Source organism: Clinocottus analis, unplaced genomic scaffold (genome assembly GCF_023055335.1).
Source record: "Clinocottus analis isolate CAN_PGR_092001 unplaced genomic scaffold, fCliAna1.0.p SCAF_24, whole genome shotgun sequence".
Taxonomy (NCBI): Eukaryota; Metazoa; Chordata; class Actinopteri; order Perciformes; family Cottidae; genus Clinocottus; species Clinocottus analis.
In genome coordinates, this window is record NW_027175976.1 from 6,668,782 (window position 1) to 6,688,948 (window position 20,167).

Consider the following 20,167-nt stretch of genomic DNA (forward strand, 5'->3'; position numbering starts at 1 on the left):
AGCATAGAGAAACAGGTGAAATCTGATTGGATGAGCTCTACCTAACCAGCCATGAGGCGCAATGCTGCTGCCTGAGCTGAGGAAGAGACGAGAGCGCTGACATGAAAACAAAAGATAATAGGGAGAAAAAAATATATAATACGTGTAGTATATTATAATTGTAAGATTGCTTTCATTTCCTCCAGGTAGCCACTGGTTTCGATTCAGTAACTCAATCAATTAATCACACTTTGTTGCATATGAATGCAAAACTCAGCCACTTCACCAATGAAACATTTATTTCTATTCAAGAACTGGAAACACACTGAACTGAAGCCTATGTTGTTAGAGCAAAACAGGTGATTGGTTGTCATGTGATACAGAGTTAGTATTACAGAGTTAAATAAGCAGATTGCCCTTGAAAAATATTTAAACAAATCACAAACATATTTGAGATTGGGTTATTCTTTGGTTATACATTTCACTCTCATCTGCTTTCAAAAACAAACCTGAGGTTAATTCCAAGACAAACTATATGGAGTACATGTTCCAATAAAACAAGAAGCAATATCATATCAATCAATATCATGAAAAGCAAATCAACGTCTACATTTCACATGAATTATGACCACAAATACACATCAAAATGAACAAATATGAAAAGGGAATTAAAGGAATGAGTATATTTGCAATAAAACCTTTCGGGGAATATATATATATATATATATATATATATATATATAAATAAAAGAAGAAGAAATATTTCAAATGTAATATAATTGATATTTAATTGCAGGGCAGGTGTGTTAAATATCTGGAAACAGCTAAACTATATGAACGTTTATAACACAAGAAAAGTAACTGACAAACTAATTTACACTGAAAAACGACGAGGAACACACAACCTTTGAGAGAATTTTGTCCAAAAAGTTGCTGTGTAGGTAATTCTATTACTACTTTATTTATGAAAATAGTAAGCAAGCTCAAGGAAATGTGACGATGTCGCTTAGAGGGCGCGGCTGTGATTACAACTCTAATCTATTTTATATTTAGAAATATAAAATTATGATTCCTGATATATGAAATTACTAATTAACTGGTATTCATGGATGAGTATTGCTGTCAAAAAACAGCTAAATATACACTTCAACACTTTAATATTGAAAATACTAAATTGTCATGTTGTTGCTTCTTTGGTACTGTTTCATTAATATAACTGCCTTCTCCTGGTTGTCAATTATTATGAATGAATCAATTAGAGCTGGTTTCAAACTGATAAAAGCCTTAGTCCAGTAATAATACTTCAAACTAATTTCCGTACATCATCATCCTGAAAAATGGTCGAAAATAAAGTTTGTGTGGATCAGAGGATCCTGAAAGGTCCTGACACTGTTAAAGTTAAGAGAGCATTAACTTGAGAAGGTTTAGCAGCTTTTTTAGAGCATCCAAATACTGCAAGATTGTTTACTTAACTAACAATTATACTGATATATAATCAGTGTTGCTTTCTTCATATCCCCCTAAATAAATGTGATGACTGATCCACGGAGGATGTGCTTCTCTGTGCAGGAAGGTAAAAAGAGAAAGTCTTGACATGTTAACACATCATGGTGCGTGCATGGAGCTAAGAGATTCCTGCTATTGCAACATTACAACGGCATGAAAAAGGTTAAAAAAAAGGGTTAAAGTTTTGTTCAAGTAAAATCTTTCAGAAGATCGATATGAGCTTAAACGAACTCGTCACCGTTTTTTAGCCAAGTTTATATTTGTTAAGTTTTAAAGTGTAATTGTTTGATTTTGAATTTTTTTCGGTTTAAAATTAAATTCAGTTTATAAAAAGAATACAATAAATGTCAGGTACAAAATGCCTTTAGCATCACTGAAGAAATCTGAATAATCAGATTTAAAGACATATTGTTTCATTTTTATGTTCTTATTGAAAATACTACAGTAAATGATTTACTGAAAAACTCATGTTTCATTGCTAATTTTGTATTAATATAAGGTTATATAAGAGAAGTGACTATAAATACTGTTACATACAGTATGAATGTGAGCCACTACACTGTATTAAAGCATCAACACAGAAACAGATCTGTGAGTCTACACGGTGAGAGCTTGACTGGAGTTGGTTGGAACAAGAGCAAAAGACAAGATCTCATGTCATGAAACATACTGCATTATGTTGTAAGGCACAGGTTAGAAAGTTGATCATATCAGTGTATATTATCTCAGACAAGGAAGAGAGACCACACTAAGAGGGATTTGTCCCTTGACGAGCAGCTTGTTTAGCCTACATGAGAGGCTGGTGAGTGTGAAGCATGTCTGGTGGCTCTTCCGGCAGGTAGTGGTAGTCCTTGTGGTGGATGAACCGGCGGTACTTTGGCTTTAGATGGGCCTGCGCGTGTGGACACATCAGATTCTGTTGAGAAGAAGGTGACATCACGACTTGGTTAAGGTTTGCAGATGGAGGGTGACACAAAAACTATTTTATGTATATATATTTTTACCTTTCTCGGGTCGTGTTGCAGAACAAAGGGTGTCATTCCGTCAGTCCTCGGAGGATAAAACGGGTAAACCTGCAGCACTGTGGGCTCCACGAACTGCAAAACAATGGGAACACACCAAAGTGAGCAGAACAAGTTTACTGAACACTCGATATTTGTTCGCTCCACCAAACAAACGTATACATTCCCAAAAAGTTAAAAGAGCAAATTCACAGGGAAACAAATGTGTCGGTGGATCACATGTACCTCTGGTGGGGCGTCCTCCATGACGGGCAGAGGAGGCGGGGCACCATCAGCAGACTGATACAGATATTCTGGCTGCTGGGAGTACACAACCGGACTGGGGGGCATCGGCAACTGGACAACAAAACATTCACTACAGGTGAACAACTGGCTAAATTTTCCTGAACTCAAAGAAAAAGAGGAATGCCTTCATTTCGCCTACCTGGACGACATTCCACTGATACTGGTTTGGGGCACACTGGGAGAGGATGAGGAGGAAAGAAAGCAGACTGTTAAATAAAGTTAAAATCCCAGCAGTTTCCGTTAAATGGCGACATGGTGAGAAATCAGTGGATGACTAAAGGCCTGCGTGGACCTGGTGGTGGTGAAAGGCCGGTTGCTGGTACACAGGCTGATGCGATTGAGGGAGCATCACTGGTGGGGGGGCAGGCTGCTGGAAAATAAACACACACAAAAATCATATATTCATCTTAGTTCTCACTTTACAGCCACACACACATATGTGGTGTATTAAACCTTTATGTTTTCACCAGTGAAAGGTGGATGGGACTCACAGGCCAGTGGTGGGAAGAAACAGGGCTCATGTTGGGGCATTGGAAGTAGGCCACTCCGTTGTGGTAGATGTAGGGAAGGCCTGCGGACGTGGTCTCATAGGACATCGGCCAAGGCATGGTGGAGTCAGGGAAGGTCACAAGAGTACGTTTAGCTGTGAAAAGAAGAACACCGCACAACAGTAGTGGCATTTCAAAACCATTGCAAACTATTGAGTCACCCAGTCTTGGAGAGAAGCCAGCACCGCCTATTGTTGCCCTGATCTAAAACAGTTTCAATTACTTTTATGTTGCATTTAAGTGGGGCAAAAATGACTTCTAATCATAAATATTAAGTGAAATTGCATCTCTAACTCGTTAACTAAAGCTGAAACGCTGAATGGAAGGTGAAACAGTGATGCTTGGCAGTGCCACTGTGTGATCAGGGGAATGCCGAGTATCATAAGGGAATTAAAACAGTCTTACTTTGCACTAAAGCTTGCTGCCTGCGGACAGCCTGACCAATGCTGAGCTTCTTGTCTTTAAAACAGACTCCCTTAACCTGTAATATAATAGTTGAGGGAAAAGACGCTGCATTAGACAATAGATTTCGGCAGATGAACTCCATTATTATATGTGCTTTAGGTTTAGTTGTAAGATACTTTAATGTCCGGCTCTACTTACATCATGAAGGATTTTCATTGCATCATCTTGTGTCTCAAATGACACAAAGCCATATCTGTTCAAAGAAACAGAATTAAAACTGTATTAATCGACTGACATTATGTATCCTGATTAATGTTTAAAAACCAAGGATAGAAAGTCACCAACTGTATATGACAGGAACGACAACATAAACTCACCCCTTTGATACTCCTGAGCGATCCGTCACAATCTTCACCTCTTTTACTGCTCCGTGTTGAGAGAAGACGTGTCGCAGATCGCTCTCACTAACCTTTAATAAAACACACACACACACACGACAGGCATAAAATTTCTATTTCCTTAATTATATTTCAGACAAAATGTACAGTCAATGTTCAAATTAGGAGGCAACAGGACAGAGAAACAAAGTATACAAGAAATTATGTTAAAAGCCCAAAAAACAGATAGTTCTTGGAGCACTTATGTTACTTTTAATGCTCAATTTTAAGGGATGAATCGAGAATTACTGAGCACCAGTAGGCCTCCTGTGCACGATGTATATTCTCAGCATGACCTTTGCTTTCTCTCGAGTCTACCCTTCCGCAATAAGGCACACACACACACACACACACACACACACACACGCACACGCACACACACACACACAACAAGACACTTCAGTTTCTCTGCCAATGAGAGTTTACTGCTCTCACCTTGTAGTCAATTCCCCCAACAAAAATCCTATTGGGGATAACAGTGCCTGGACGGTGGGTACCAGTGCCGGGACGGGGGGTGTAGTGAGTCGGGCCGTGATCGTGGTTCTCTTCAGGCAACACTTCTGGGCTGGAGGAGAAGCTGCTGTTCTGGGATGGACAGCTGGACGTGCACTTCAAATGTAAGAAAAAGAAGCAATGACTTTACTCAGAATGAACCTGGTGAGATAAAGTTCTTTCCCACCAGAAAGGAGCCTGAGAACTAGGACTTAGAATTGTAGGAGTACTTACGAACCATTTGATGTACACAAGAAGAGTTTAAGAATTGAAATGTTGTGGTGTGGATAGAAGGATGCGCTGTTTATACTTTCAACCAGATCAAAAGAAAATCCCCAGCATCACCCTTTGGGACCAGACAACACCTAATGCCAACTTCTTAACCAGTCATTGAAGTCTAACAAATAAAAACAATAAACAGTGGGAATTTGAGTCTTTCAAGTCAGACTGGGAGGATGCACCTGCTGGCTGTAACGTCAGGCACCACCAACTATTCACTGAAATTAACAGTTTCATTAAGGTGTAATTAACATGTTCTTTTGTTTTGTACCTTTTTGCACTTCATAATTATTATAATTATTATCTGTATTCACTTTATGTTGGACAGGAGAGAAACGTATTTTCAAATCGTCTGTATGTTTGCACATGTGGAAGAATTGACATTAAAGTTGACTTTGAACAGTTTCATGAAGGTGTAATTAACAATTTCATGAAGGCGTAATCAACAATTTAAGGTGTAATGTCTGCAGTACGAGCTCCAGTGGCGACATTACTGCCAACTGTTTCACTTGAGATGATTATAAATGTATCTTTTCCCCCCATTGGCTAGCTTTCTTGTAGCTCATCGGTGAGCTAGCTTAAACATAAAAATGACTATTTTACACACAAAAAGGCCCCACAACATAGCTAATCACTGAGCTAACTCCGGTACAATTCCTACTTTTCTACCGTTAACTTAGGCAGCTTTCATTTTCAATAAACGAAGGGAAAACAGTTCATAATGAACGATTAACTAACGGTTACTTAATTACCAAAACGTTGGTTTGCTAGCTAACGTTGAAGCGTTGATCGCTGACGTCACTCACCTCGTTCTGGCTCTTCGCTTCCATCATCCGGGTAACTTCTGCCTCTAAAAGACGCGTGCTGGTTATAAAAACGATTTAAACATGGCCTCGGGGAGATATCGATAATAGTTCAGCTGACTGACGGTCCTCGACTTCGTGAGTGACCTCCACGCAGCGGCCTGATCAATGCGTCGCTCTCGCGCGCCTCACGCCCCTCACGTGTGACCTCCATGTACGTCACGTGGAGCGTTACGTGTTTTTCGCACGTTATCTCGCAACAGGTTGCATCTTCAAATGTTTTTGTTGGTTGTTTTCTTCTTTCAATATTTTCCACAGACTGCAGATCAGTAAACTGTTGCCGGTTCTTTGCACTGTCTTAGCTATAAACCATGTGACTTTAATTATTTTATACACAAATTAATGAGGAACGGAAAACGGAGCTAAGCTCTCACCTTTAACATATCTTTGAGACAATTATGTAGTTGAGATGCGGGTATAGGATCAAGCAACAGCGCAAGGACAGTGAGGCTAGAATTGTCAGAATGAGTCTCATAATTAGTTAAATTCACCATGTGTGCAGTTAGCCAGACAACAGCAATTAAGTCTTCCAAGGAGGTGATTTATACACTCTGCAAAAGAAGAAATAAATCATGGTTTTATTATATTGGGACCTCAGTGGGGAGAAATAAGTTTATTTTTGAATACATATTTAATTAATGTGATATACAGTTAAGAGCAACGAATTCAAATCTGAAACTGTCTCGTAAACTCTATTCTTGTAAATTGTACTTGAAGCCAGATTGGTGCAGTACAGCACACTGTCCACACGAGGGCGACAGATCTCTATGAATAAAAGATGTCTTCCTGCACTTTTTAAAACTGATAATGAAAAGAAGGACCTTGGAAGTATTGGTCTCTCGGGGTGCGTGTACAACTAAAGGCAGTTTCCTTTGACCAAACTCAGCACATATTATAATTGTCTCACCATTTAATTTGAGAATGTGACTTTGTTTTATCCATTTTTAAAGGAATAATTGACTTACTAACTTTGGTCCTACGTTTATAAGACAATTTACAATTACTTAAAATGTGTGCTTTTAATACACTTCTCTTCGGATTATGAGTCTTTCATTCCCAACTTTAGGAAAGCTCTATTTACGCAAGCAAGCATTCAGGCTGCTTGCGTAAATAAATGGCTGGAGAGATTTTACAGGCAGGAAAATCCTCAGGAAAATCACATATCCACAGAGAACAGTCAGAACTACAACACAGCTTCACTCTCAACCCTCAAGAAGCCACTTTATATGTTGCCTACAAGCCTCATGGAGCTATAATTTCTCCATGATTGGCGACAAAGTGCTGTGAAACACTGTCATTTGCATCTTATGCCTCTCCACCTCTTTCCCCTCCTTCTTGAAACCACAACAAAGCAACAGTACAAAGCCTATAAAGTGTCTCCAACTGAGAGAAAAGCCACTAGTAATGAATAAATAACACAGAACAGGGGGAAACAGGACTTAGAATTTTCTCAGATTTTCTACAATGCGGATACATTTGCAAACATCGTTTTAAATCCCATATCTCTCTTCAAAAAGCTCACTTGCACATTTCCCATCACTACAACCTCCTTTCGCCAGATTGTTTGTCCTCATCTGAGTAATGCGGGCCACGCCATTACGTGTCATTCATCTACAGCTTTTTTTAATTGTCGGATGAATTTGCCAACGGGTTCTGAGAAGGGCATGTTTGATAATTACAGCAATTTACCAGCTAAAAGTCCTTTTATACTCCATAAAGATCATTTGAGACACAAGTGCTGTCAGGACAACTTGACTGGCTGTTTGAGTTTGTGCCGCAAACAAAAGAGCCGAGTGTGGGAGTTTTATTTATTGGCTGTTTTCGATCTGCTCTCTGTATTGACGAGTTTCTAGCATGATTCCCTGTAATATTGTGTTCTTGTTCTCATTAAAAGTCTTTCTTGTGTGACCACACATGCAAGGTTCTGTTGTGCCAGGGTCAAATTGTTTAGCAAAGAGTCGATGTGTTAAACGCCTTTTATTAGTGTGTTTAAAAATGTAATTTACTTGACCACACGTGGCATGGGACATTTTCTTCTCGTTGGAAGCTTTACTTGTTTTTTTCGATGCAACATTTTGTCGCCTGTCGCTCGCTGTTTACCTGAAGCATCAGGATAACGTGATCCCCCAAACTGACACGTGTTGTCTGCTCTGATGCCTCCACCGGCAGGCCATCAAAACCACGACAAGCGACACGTCACACGTGTGGTTTCTCTTGTGAGAACATGTTTGTCTTCTCATTCAACTCTGCATTTGGCGGAAAAAAACCAAGGTTATTTCCCAAAACTTTCCCTTTTGGATCTTGAGACTCTTTGAGCAGAACAAAAAAGCAGCAATAGAGGTCAAATATCAGGTCAGGCGTGCATTTCCCATCCAGAAAACAGCCATTTTATCTCAGTCGGTCAGTCAGTCAGACAGTCGTGGAGACAGAGGTTGATGAAAAACGAGCCATAACAGAAGGGTTCGACTCCGGCTCTGTAATTACTCTACAAATCTCTGATTTCCCCTCCTTCATCTGCAGACTATTTATAGCCGCTGCATTCCTCTCGGAGAATAAAATGATCTCTTTGAGACAGTACAATGCCAGAAATAACAGGTTAGGACAAACATTTGCTGAGGCGTGGTGGGCCTGGCTGACCATTACTGAGTTCCACTGTGGTTTCAGTCGACTGTTTTTTTCCCCCCTCGTCCATTTATTCGTCTGTTATTCTAAATGGCAGTGGGTTCGCTGGGGGAGGCGGCGGCGGCGAAGATGTGATGGTTCAACAAAAGAGCTCGTATGAACTGCGATGGAATCACTTTGTAGTCTGGCGGAGCGCAGCGACGTCGGCCGTTGTCTCTCATTAGAGGGTCCACGCACACACACGAACGCTCACAAACACACACACACACACACACCTTCATGTCTGCGAATACTCAGGTGACTACAAGGCTCAGACCTCCCTCTTTGCGCTCCATTTTGTTTATGCTGCAATCATAGGACTTCACTGGCAAATATGATCAACTTAGACATGTGGCTTTGAGTGTGAATATGTGTATATGCAATCACGTGTGTGTGCGCGTGTGTGTGTGTGTGTCTGTGTGCGTGTGAGTGTGTTTAGGTCGTTAGAGGAAGAAGGCTTTTCTATCGACTGTGTTTCTTGTCAACTTTTGTTTATCATGACAAAACAAAGATCATATGTCGCCAGCGTAGCATCCTGGCTCTACAACCAAAGTGTTCCCAGTGGTATTCATGCCATTACTGGGAAAATACATTTAAACTGGCTTTGCAGGAGAGGAAACCTTAAGGAAGTGAACTGCCGGCATCGATCTTCTCTCAAGATGAGCCATTTTGCCAAAACTTTGAACTGAAAGAGAACGAGGGAGAATCTCAACTAGCATGTACACACATGTGGTCAAAAACGTTCCTTAAGATTAAAGCTATTTTTTTTTGTGTCAGATTTGAGACAAAGAGAATATTTGATCGACTCCCCAGATGACCTTGCTGGAGTATCATCTGCCGGTACTCTTTGTTATCCCTGTTTTGTGGTTGTTGACGTGGCTTTTATTTGTTTGTTTCTCGATCTGCTATGTTCTCAGCACCTGATAGATGGCAGTGCAGCACGGCTGAGATATGACGCCTTCCCGTCTTCGCGTCTCTCTGGAATCAGGTAAAAACCCTTCACTTCAGGCCAGCGTGCGGTTTCACTTCACAGGTGTAAGAGTCAACATAAGAGGCCGTTTTCACAGCAGACATTTTGACTCCTCGGGGAAGGAAAAGCACAAGTGGTACTAATAAAATTATACTGCTTCTAAAACAACATTTAGTAAAACAGCTGATACTAAAACGACTCTCTCTGGCTTTCTCCAGTGGTTGTTTGCTCTTTTGTGAAAACGCTTCACCACAATGGCGTCGCATTCCACAGCGACACCCGATGATTTCTCTAAATGTAGACCTATTATTTAGGGTTTTATATGCTGGGGCCCTGGCTGTAGTTAGTGGGTGTGTGCACACACTGACCTACAATAAAGTAAACACACTCAACTGAGCTCTGGCCAGGGAACTAAAAGTGAAGCCAAGTCTCCTCGCTGTTTCTTCTACACCTCCCTTAATTCATTTTTCTCGCAGGTAAAAACAATGTGATTACCACCCATGAAGTCCAGTTCTGTGACATGGAGTGAAAGCTGGAGCTCATATGATCATATCTGTGACTCTTAATACAAGATATCATCTGGGAGCCTGGCTGGTGATGGTTCTTTTCAGGGGTGTGGCATTACATGAAGTATTTAGTTGTGTAAAATTGCAGAAAAGGTTATATATAAGTCAAGGCCACTTCTTTCCTCTCATCTGCTGTTGAATCAGGCCTAAAAGTCCTCTGGGATCCAAGCAGAGAATTGCCAATTGTAGCTGTACTTATTTACTAGTTTATGCTCCATGTGACATTGTGAATAAAACATGGTTCACGGGGGAGAGTGACATAGACCGAGGGGATGACAAGTCGAGTCTTTGCTATCATTTCGGATGCGGGATCATGAATTATTTGGCGGCCAGATAACACTAATTTTGCATTAGATTCACGGCCCAGTGCACCTGCAGACTTTCACCCCCATCACACACTCATTTGTGCCCCTGCCCCTCCTGACACCCTGTTGTTTGTGTATCCTGAATGTAGGTCAGAAATGTGTGGACGTGTGTGTGTGTGTGTGCGTCTCTCCTTGTGCTTGTGTTTACTGTATGTGGCAGAGATGGACGCACAGTGTGCTCTGGAGGTCTCCTGACACATCTACAAATACAAATCCACACACACACACACACACACACACGCGCACACACAGACACACGCGCGTAATCCAGCGGTAGGTCAGTTTAATATTTCATTTGGCTGATGGACGGCGTCTGCTGCTCTGTGAGCCAAACGTCATTACAACACACTAAGTGACTTAACTCTAATTAGAGCTGAAAATCACATTAAAGCTGCTCTGTGATACAGGAAGTGGCTCACCTTTTCCCAGCGCTGGTTTGGGCTGCTTTTTGAAATGCACGTGGCGCCTTCAGGTACAGTATTAAAGGTTCTTTGTGCGGCATTCAGAGCATCGGTGTAGCAGCGCACTGAGCAGAGGCTGCAGCTCTTTGCGCTGTTAGCGCTGTTAGCGCTGTTAGCCATGTCGAAAAGCTTTGAATGCGTAACTGATTCAAATGAATCAGTGTCAGTAAACATATTGCGTAGAGCAAACAAACAGCACAGCAGAAGTTATAGATAGTGTTGGGAATAAAAAATAAAAAAATATATGGACATCACCTTATTTTATCTTGAGTTATCACCATTCGCACAACTCATTTCCATTTTCCTGCTAATGCTAATCGAATAAAAGCATTTTTCTTTTTGATTTAAATTCCACGATTGGTGCTTAATGCTAACTCTCAACTATAACTACAAATAATAACTAATAACTAATATTGATTAATCAGTTTTTGTCCTGGTGTTGGAACTTAGAAATAAAATATAAGCAGAGCACTTTTTCCCAGTGATCTTGTGTGTTCGGATGTGTGTGTTTATGTGTATAATTTATGAACGATGAGGGAGTAAACAGCTTCCACTTTGGTAACATGCTTTTGCACTTTGATTGCATGCTTGTGTGTGCAGTCCTGGTGTGGATGAATTAACCGCCTGTTTATAAGTCTTCTGTTTCTTTGTTTCATTCCTTTTTCTTTTTTTAGGTTTCTTATTCTTTTGTTGGTCTGTGGGTGTTATTAGATAAATAAAATAGGTCAGTCATGAGTTGGACATACTATGTTGCCATCAGGAATATTGAGCCCCAATGGAGGTCTGGAGGTGCCGTCACATCGCCACAATAACTCTCACAGTAAACACGAAACAATAACAGCCATTTTTACTCCTCATGTGCCGTGTCAACAGCAGCTATTTTAACAAAGGCAAAAGAAGGGAAGCGCCCGCGGCGTCTCACTGGCATACAGAAAGCCCTGATAGATGTGTGTCGAAGGAGGTGGAATGAGCAGTGAAAAACACAAAGGTGGGAGCAGAGGATGTTGCAGCGCTTTAGAGACTTAGAAGGTGAAACAACAAAAATATTCCCGCAGCAGAGGAACCCACAAAACAACAAATTGGTCCAAGGCCTTGAATTTAATTTTGGGTCCATGAGTGGCTCGTTTTTCTCAAGACAATGGAAGTCCTAAGAAAAGCCTTGTGAGTCTCTAGAGGTCTCGTGTCATTGATGGTTAACTTCCAGAAATGGAAATCTATCATTTGACTTAATGTGTCTAAGATTTCCACCCAGTCGCCAGAAATAAACTGTCGGCATTGTATGTTTCTGCAAACCGCGCGTTACGTTTCTGGTGCAAAAATACATTTCATTACTATGTTTTGTATCAGCCTCGTATTAAATATGATCTTTTCAAACTTGCCATAGTAGCTACCACACCATCCTCCTCTCGCCATCAGCATCCTTGTTGGAATCCTGAACTTTAAAAACCCCACCAACCGCCTCGTTCATCTCCGTTCCCCTGCACAGCACCATGCTTCACCCATGGCGGGAGTCAGAGATGTCCTTGTTTTCTCCTCCCTCCATCCCTTCATCCCTCGCTGTGTTTGCTCTGAACAGATGCCAGCGCTGGGTAAAGTCCTCTCCAGAGGGGCTGCCAGCAGCATATTGGTTTATAATTAATGAAATTAGGGCCGCTGTCTGCCGAGGAGGCTTCAGTCCCAGCGTAGGATAGACTGCTGCCTGCCAGGAAGACAGACGACTGGAGAGATCGAAGAGGACAGACTGAGAGAGACACGTTGTCGATCCACTGTAACTCCATGGTGGTTCATGCAGCGCATTCAGGATCTTCCTCTTCTTTATCCTCTCGACTTCTTTTGAAAAGCAGGATCTGCTCCAGTGCGTGACACATATATTTTTTTCTCCTCTTATCTGTAGTTTTAACAGACACAAAAGGGAATTGGTGCCCGCGGATTCTGTTCAGACCTTTAAGACCAGGAGAATCCAAAATGGAGGACGGTTTCTACACAGTTTTTGGAACCGGTTATCCAAGATTGAAAAGTCCCCTCCCAGACAAACACACACAAATACAGTGGAGATAATCGAGGCGAGCGCTTGTAACCAGAAAGCCACTTCAATGCTATGCACGCCTCCGGAGATGAGGAGGCCCCTTCCACTCTGGCCGACATGAAGAAATAGAGGAACTTCCTCTCAAACTTCAAGATGTTGCTTCACCAAACCAGAATATAATCCACCTGCGGCAGGAAAAAATAGTCTGTTTATTTATGAAGCACACCTCATTTAATCCAAGTAACATGCAATCCCTTTGTTCTCAATACTATACAAAAATAAGTTATGGAACATATGAGTCCCTCATGGACTGCTAAATAAAATAAAATCGCCATTCTATGCAAATTTAAATGCATATCAAATATTAACACTTCAATTAATAATTTGGTACGTTTTGAATTAAATATTTAACATTGTTTTGTGCACATTACTTGACATTTATCAGCTGAAGTCCTCGGCCAGATCCTGCTTTAAAAATAATGGCCGCAGAGAAGACGTGAGGATAAGAAGTCTCATGAAAGAGTGCCGCCAAAGGCCCCTTTTTTTTTTCACAGCAGACATTTTGACTTGTCACAGGAGGAAAAGCAAAGGGTGTCGCTAATAACATTAACGCCGGTTTTGTTCTATTCAAGTGTCCCAGTCAGACATGACAGTGTGACAGTGAGCCGGCGCGCACAATACCAGGACCCTGAAACCGAAGCAGCTTAATGGAACTCATTCATTGTATTATTTACACCTGAGCTTTCCCTGCTGCGACATGTCAAAATGTCTCCTGTGAAAAGGCCCATTGTGTTTGGTCTTCAGAAATAAAGTCACATAGTCTGTGTGTGTGTGTGTGTGTGTGTGTGTGTCTGTTTCTGACAGAATAATTCAAGGCCAGTTTTGATCCGTGGGTGATGCTGCGTTACTGACAGTGGTCATGACACACGTACACACACGTACACACACGTACACACACGTACACACACGTACACACACACACACACATATTCATGCCCACTAACCTTATTTTAGTCACTTGCGAGTTCTCCTCCCGGAGTAAATCCAGTTAGAGCTGCTCAATCCAGCAGCAGCCGTTAATGCTCTCCTGCTGCGCCCCGGTGCAGCCGAACCTTCACTCCACCTGAACGGGACATGAAACCGCGGCCACAGCAGACAGCACGCACTCGTTTGACCTTTTTTTTTCTTCCTTCTTCAAGGTTAAGTCGCCATGAAATGTGCTGTGCTTATTCTCCATGTTTTTCTTGACCTCTGAACATTTGCTGCACCCTGAAGCTCCGATCAGACATTATTGTTTGACACAGAAACACGCCTGATACGCTGCAGCATATTCCATGCGTCTAGATGCAGGGACAACTCCACAGGGATCAGTTTTGTGGCATGTCGGCTCTTCTGGATTCAAGCGCTGAATATCCAACTTGCAAACCAATCTGTGCAGCCGGGACACACATGAATATTTCAAAAGCGAGCAGTCGTAACAGAGCAGACAAAGGGATTTGGGCCTCGCTGACTTGCAGGAGATTCGGTTCGTGTGCAGACTTCCTCTGTTCTCCATATCTGCTGCACCAACTGTCTCTTTCCTGTAGTTAAGTGCAGACCTGACGCTCAGGCATCATGTTTATAATGCAGCTTGTTTGTCTCAAAACTTCTCTGTTATGACATTTGTATTCGATCACATTATAAACGGGCAGTGTGGCCGGCTGGCAATGCCGAACCACTAATTGTTGTAATTGTTAGCAGGCTGCGAGTATATGCTGCCCGACTGAAGGTTTATGTGCATGTATTCGTGTACACGAACACACTCATCGGTGTGTGTGTGTGTGTGTGTGTGGCTGTATGTGTTTCTTTGTGCGTGCGTGCATGTGTGTGTTGTATTGATTTGTGTGCAAGTGTGATTACAACTCTGAGGACTTCCTCTCTCTGTGTTTACATCCCAGTTAAGCTTCAAACACTCATGGTTAGATATCAGATAGACAGAGGAGAGGAAGGAAGGAGGGAATATTGAAAGGAGGAGAGACGGAGAGAGTAAGGAAAAACAAAAACAAAAGCATTTTAGGAGAGGCACACACACACACACACACACACACACACACACACACGCACACACACACACACACACAACTACCTAAAGACAGTTTGACATTCAGGTAAATGCTTATTGGAGTTCTCGCCAACAGTTTGATGATACCACTCGAGTGTCATTACGCTAAATATGAAGCTAGAGACAGGACGGTTAGCTTAGCTTAGCATGAAGACTGGACCTATGGGGACACAGCTAGCCCGGCTTTTGCCACAGGTAGCGAAAGCTGCCACGAATGAACTCTCAGTCAGCCGAGAAGCAGTTCGGCACGAGGCCAAGACTCTAACATATGAATCAATGAGAAAATCAGACTCGAATGTGACTCAAAGTAAACTTGAAAACAAATCCAAACGTGCACTTTGTTCCGCCTCGTGCGATGGAGACGAGGAACCCGCCGGCAAGCAGCGAGGACGTCCGCCGTGCGGCGGCGGGCCCGTGGCGGCGCCGTGGAGGAACAGCCGGTGTTAATCCAACCCGGTGACGGTTCAGCAGGCTGCAGTGGGAACCAGTGGAGGAGGGAAGGAGCGTGAAATCCCCGACACCTGGTGGCTCTTTCTGCACAAGAGTCTGCAGCTGGTGTCGAGAGAGCCCACAGCCACCCGGCCAGCTGTGCTTCCTCGACGGCTCCGCTGGCTCCCACTGAGGTTACGCGGGCCGGCCTGAAGAGTTAAAGAGTTCACCCGTGGTCACTTATCCTCCTTCTGAGTCATGGACACCGTGTGTTTGGAGAAGTGATCTCTGGCTTTCCTTTTCTCCTCTTTATCAAATAATAATACTCTGTTCTAAGGGAAGGTTTTTGCTTCCCCAAAGCCTAAACACTGCTTTGCCACACTGAACAATACAACCCTTTTGTTTCTCACACACTATAATCAAACCTATACAGAGCATTGCGTGCTCGTAAGTCAGCCAACAGCTTCGTTGAATGTAATGGTTTAGCTGTTGGTGGCAAAGGAGACTGATGTTTGAGATTGCTTCAGTTTATGACTAAACTAACACGTTATTTTATATCCAGTAGAGTGCAATGCATACTCCATGTGTTTAAAAATGTAAAAGTTGCTAGCGAACTGGACTTTTTCTATATGAAGACTGTTGGATTTCACCATTGGTGGATATGCTGTGAAATCCAGGGTGGTGAAGCGAACTCACTGGGCAATGACACAATTATTTACAGAGCGTGAATCAAGCCATCGCTGCCTTATGTAATCACAGAACTAATAGCTCATTGACTCTCAGTTTGAGCTTGTCAGCAGGCCGGAGCTGTGTTCAAAGCTCAGGGAGGCGTTAAGAGCTGTTTGTACAGTCGTTTTAGTTTCATATGAGAGATAACAGATTGTTTTGTTGGTGGTGAAGAAAGAGATGACTCTCTTTTCACCTGATTGGTCGACTTCAAGTTGGCATCGGTACTGAATGGCGTCTTTGAGTGTTAACTCTCTGCTCATGAAGCAATTCTCGGCCTCGTCTGAGGTCACAAGCAGCTGAATGAGGTTCCTCCTCAGGGTTTTAATAAGGGGCCCAACACACGGCCCTGTGGGACTCCACCGGACGATTCCAGAAGTTAAGGATAAAATGATGATGAGGCTTAATAAAACATTCATCATGTGCAGAGAAACAAACCACATCAGAGACATCAATGAGAGACCGAACAATGATTTCCCCATTCTTTCCAAACAGAGACTGAACACTCTAATTTAGCTTTTAATTTACTGGCTGGATATTTATTTTTAAATATATATTAACAACAAATATAGCTTTTTACTGCTTGAAATAAATGGAACACTAAATTATCTGATACCAGACTGCTAGAAGCCTTATTAGTCTTTAATTGTTTGCCATTTTTCTCTCAAGGGTTCTGCTTTGAAATGTCTTTTTGGGTGGCGTAAAAATGTTACTGGCTCAATGTAACGTGATTCAGAGGCGCCCATCAAAACCTGCTGGTCGCCCACTAACGCACCAGAGCCGCCATAATGAAATGTTTGTTTTTTGAGGAGATGTGATGTGGTTGTTTTCTGACTCGTTTCATCTTTGGGTGTTTTAGGAGTGTTTTCACCATCTGTGTGTGTGTGCGTGTGTGTGTGTGTGTGTGTGTGTGTGTGTGTGTGTGTGTGTGTGTGCGTCATGGACTAAAAGTTACGTGTTGAGTGTGTTGCATTCATATTTTTAATACAATCTAAATATCTAATATGTCAAAGGTTTTGCTTTTTTTTTTAAAACCAGTTACCTTCCACTCAGTTAATACTTTTATTTCATGGATTCATGGATTTGGGATGTTGCCAGTTGCGTTGCTGGACAGAGTTTTAAAAAGAAGCAACTTGGAGTTTTACAACGGATAAGTCAAGCAATCAGAAAACCAGACGGGTTGAGCCTAAACCACTTCATAGTCTAAAGAAGTAAAAATAAAGGAGAACATCTTGCATTGCGTTATAGTATGGTGGGTCAGTGTTGAACCAGGAAGTCAAATGCTTAAAACAGACTTTAACTTTAGGTAATAACTTTACAATACCCCTTTGTTGTCCCTTCTGAATCAGTGGTTTAGAAAACACAGGGTATTAAAGTGATAAAAACACGTCCGATGCCTCGTGTGGTTTTTCCTTCTCCTCGGTTGATGAAGCCGTGCAACAGACCAGATATCAGCATTGAAGCTGGGGACTAAACGTTGGGCAAAAGTACACAAATAAAACTAAGGATGTTAAAAAAAATGATAATGCTAAAATGCTTAGGTTGGGCCTTGATGGTACACACACACACACACACACACACACACACACACACACACAACTTTCCCTAATGAGGTTACAATGCCTCACTGTCCTTTACTCTGGATACATTACAATGCACACACACACACACACACGCACACACACACACGCACACACACACACACGCACACACACACACGCACGCACACACGCACGCACGCACACGCACACACAGTGCCCACGATGGCTTCACTGATTACCGTGTGTTGTGTTCAATGGTGTGTAAAGCGCTGCCGCTGCGAGTATTAGCCTGTTTATCAGAGTGTGTATTAGCGTGGGGGCACAGCGTGTGTGTGTGTGTATGTGTGTGTGGGTGTGTGTGTGTGTGTGTGCGCGTGTGGGTGTGTGTGTGTGTGTGTTTGTGTGTGTGGGCCCGCTAGCAAGGGATCACAGGTGTGTTTGCGAGCTCCACAGAGAGCTTCCTCTCCCCCCGTATAACCCATACGCCCCCCCCCCACCCTGAGCATCCTGGGTAATATCAGCGCACCAAGCACCTGCGTCCCCTATCCCACAACACACACACACACACACACACACACACACACACACACACACACACACACACACACACACACACTTCTAATGGCCCTGTATCAGCCTGCCATACGCCTCTAATAGCCAGCTGTGTTAGCAGAAATGCAGTGGACCGTACCAACACTCACTGATGCAGTTGTAATATTATGTGAGTTAACTACGATGAACACACTAAACCAGGACATTTAAAGCGTTCGCTGAGATTTCCTTCAACTAAACCGCTTTCTAAAGACCCGCTGCTCGTGTGCATCCGTCTCCTGAACATGGAGAGGCCTGCGTCACGGCTCCCAGCGGCATCCTCATGTTAAATTCAGTTGCTTTTCCACGACTTTCCGCAACAAAGCCAACGGTTTCCCGTCCTGGTTTCCACTCCAGTTGGTCTGAAATCATCTAACGTGATGTGAAAAAAAAAAAAAAAAGAAGAAAAAAAAGTTGTTCATTCTCCGCTTTTGTTAATGGGAGCAAAATCCATGAAGTGAGCTCTCGAACTCAAGTATGAAAAGTGTTACTATACCTGCAGCATCTGATGCCCGTCAGGTCAACACCTGCAGCCAGTGTTTTCCAGCCCACACTCACAGTTTATCACGCACACAACGGCACATGAATGCATCGCCGTGGTCTCTGTCGAACCCAGAAGTACTCTCAATGTAGAAGGGCTGTTCAGTTTTTATATGTGTATTTGGATCATTTCCATCAGCAATAATAACATTGTTCATTCAAGAAGCCTATAGTGGGAGCAATCAGGCAGGATTGACATCCTCAAACGTTTGAAATATTTAAGAACGTTTTTGAAAATGTCATCGAAAGTGCTTGAATTTATATGTTATGTGCAACAGTAATCAAACTCTGCAGTGTTGGCTCCTTGAATTGGAGGGAATCTGAGGTGAAGCGCTGCACGAGAGGCTCAACGGGCAGGACCGCTGGGAGCTTCTCGTCCGTTCGTCCGGCCTGTAAATTATTATCCGCCGTGTATTCACGTGAAGCCAAACACTTCATCGGCTCGAGGTCGACAGATGGAGCAGCTGCTGAACTGTGCTGCTGAACTGTGTCAAACTGTTGTCAGGTGTCCTGGCAAGTGAAGTCGACAAGAAGCCGCACGGAGTTTACTGCACGACTCGTAAATTAGCCCGGAACGATATCCCAGAGCGAAGAGGAGAAAGCTGCAGATCACATGCACATGATGATACATGAGGGATAGAGTATTAAACAGACAATATATCAGGGATACGAAATGATGCCTGATAAGAAAAGGCCGGGTTTTTGACAGTGTGACCCAGAAACTAAAGTGCCAGTGGAAAGGTTGCACTCGTTACTAGATGATGGACGACAGATTGTGGACTCCGTGTGGGTCAAGCTTCACCTTACTCTCACGAGCGACAGCTGAGAGCTTTGACCCCTGAGGACCGTCCCCTCGCAGCATCGTTCCTCATCTCCACGCTGCGTGCTTCTTCATTTGGGTCTTTGTCTCGTGCTCAGGAGCTGAATTGGAGAAAGACCAGACTGCCCCCCCCCCCCTCTTCTAATTGCATTGTACACTTTGTATTTGGCATTTTACAGCGGCTGTTTTTACATTCATACGTCTGTGGTCAGGTTGAGGACTGCGCAGTGTGTGTTTGCTGCTCTTTTTATAACGCGTGTGGTGAGAGTTGAGGTATGCGAGGGCCGAGGATCGGGCGGAACGGCGACTTTCTCGCACGCTCTTACGCGATAACCCCGATTGGCTCTTTTACATCGGAGCATCTTAAATCAGTATCGAGCGAGACTGAATGAAAAGGCAAACTTTTCCACACACAGAATGCTTTGGAAAGGTTTTTTGTTTTTTTTTATCAGATCTTCACTTCCTGCAAAACAGAATCAAAGGACAACGGTTTAACACCAGGACAGAGACCATTGTCAAACTGAAATAATGTGATTTCAAACCGCGTCGCTCGT

General features: G+C 42.7%; 1 protein-coding gene across 4 annotated transcripts; it reads right to left on the minus strand.

Moving 5' to 3' along the window:
- Positions 1-777: 777 nt before the first annotated feature.
- LOC137794188 (protein boule-like) lies at positions 778-5,921 on the minus strand. 4 transcript variants are annotated; one of them, XM_068590871.1, is made up of 12 exons: positions 5,225-5,709; positions 4,913-5,071; positions 4,618-4,791; positions 4,123-4,214; positions 3,944-3,998; positions 3,746-3,821; positions 3,284-3,435; positions 3,085-3,162; positions 2,932-2,967; positions 2,733-2,843; positions 2,490-2,582; positions 778-2,401 (listed from the first exon to the last, which is right to left on the minus strand). In XM_068590871.1, exons 2-12 carry the CDS (start codon positions 4,913-4,915, stop codon positions 2,273-2,275), a joined length of 999 nt encoding a protein of 332 aa, XP_068446972.1. In that variant the 5' UTR covers positions 4,916-5,071; positions 5,225-5,709; the 3' UTR covers positions 778-2,272. The 4 variants fall into 4 exon arrangements, with proteins under 4 accessions (XP_068446972.1, XP_068446970.1, XP_068446969.1 ...); XM_068590869.1 differs by lacking the exons at positions 4,913-5,071; positions 5,225-5,709 and adding an exon at positions 5,760-5,921 and having other exon boundaries at positions 3,085-3,159; XM_068590868.1 differs by lacking the exons at positions 4,913-5,071; positions 5,225-5,709 and adding an exon at positions 5,760-5,921.
- Between the last annotated feature and the right edge of the window lie 14,246 nt (positions 5,922-20,167).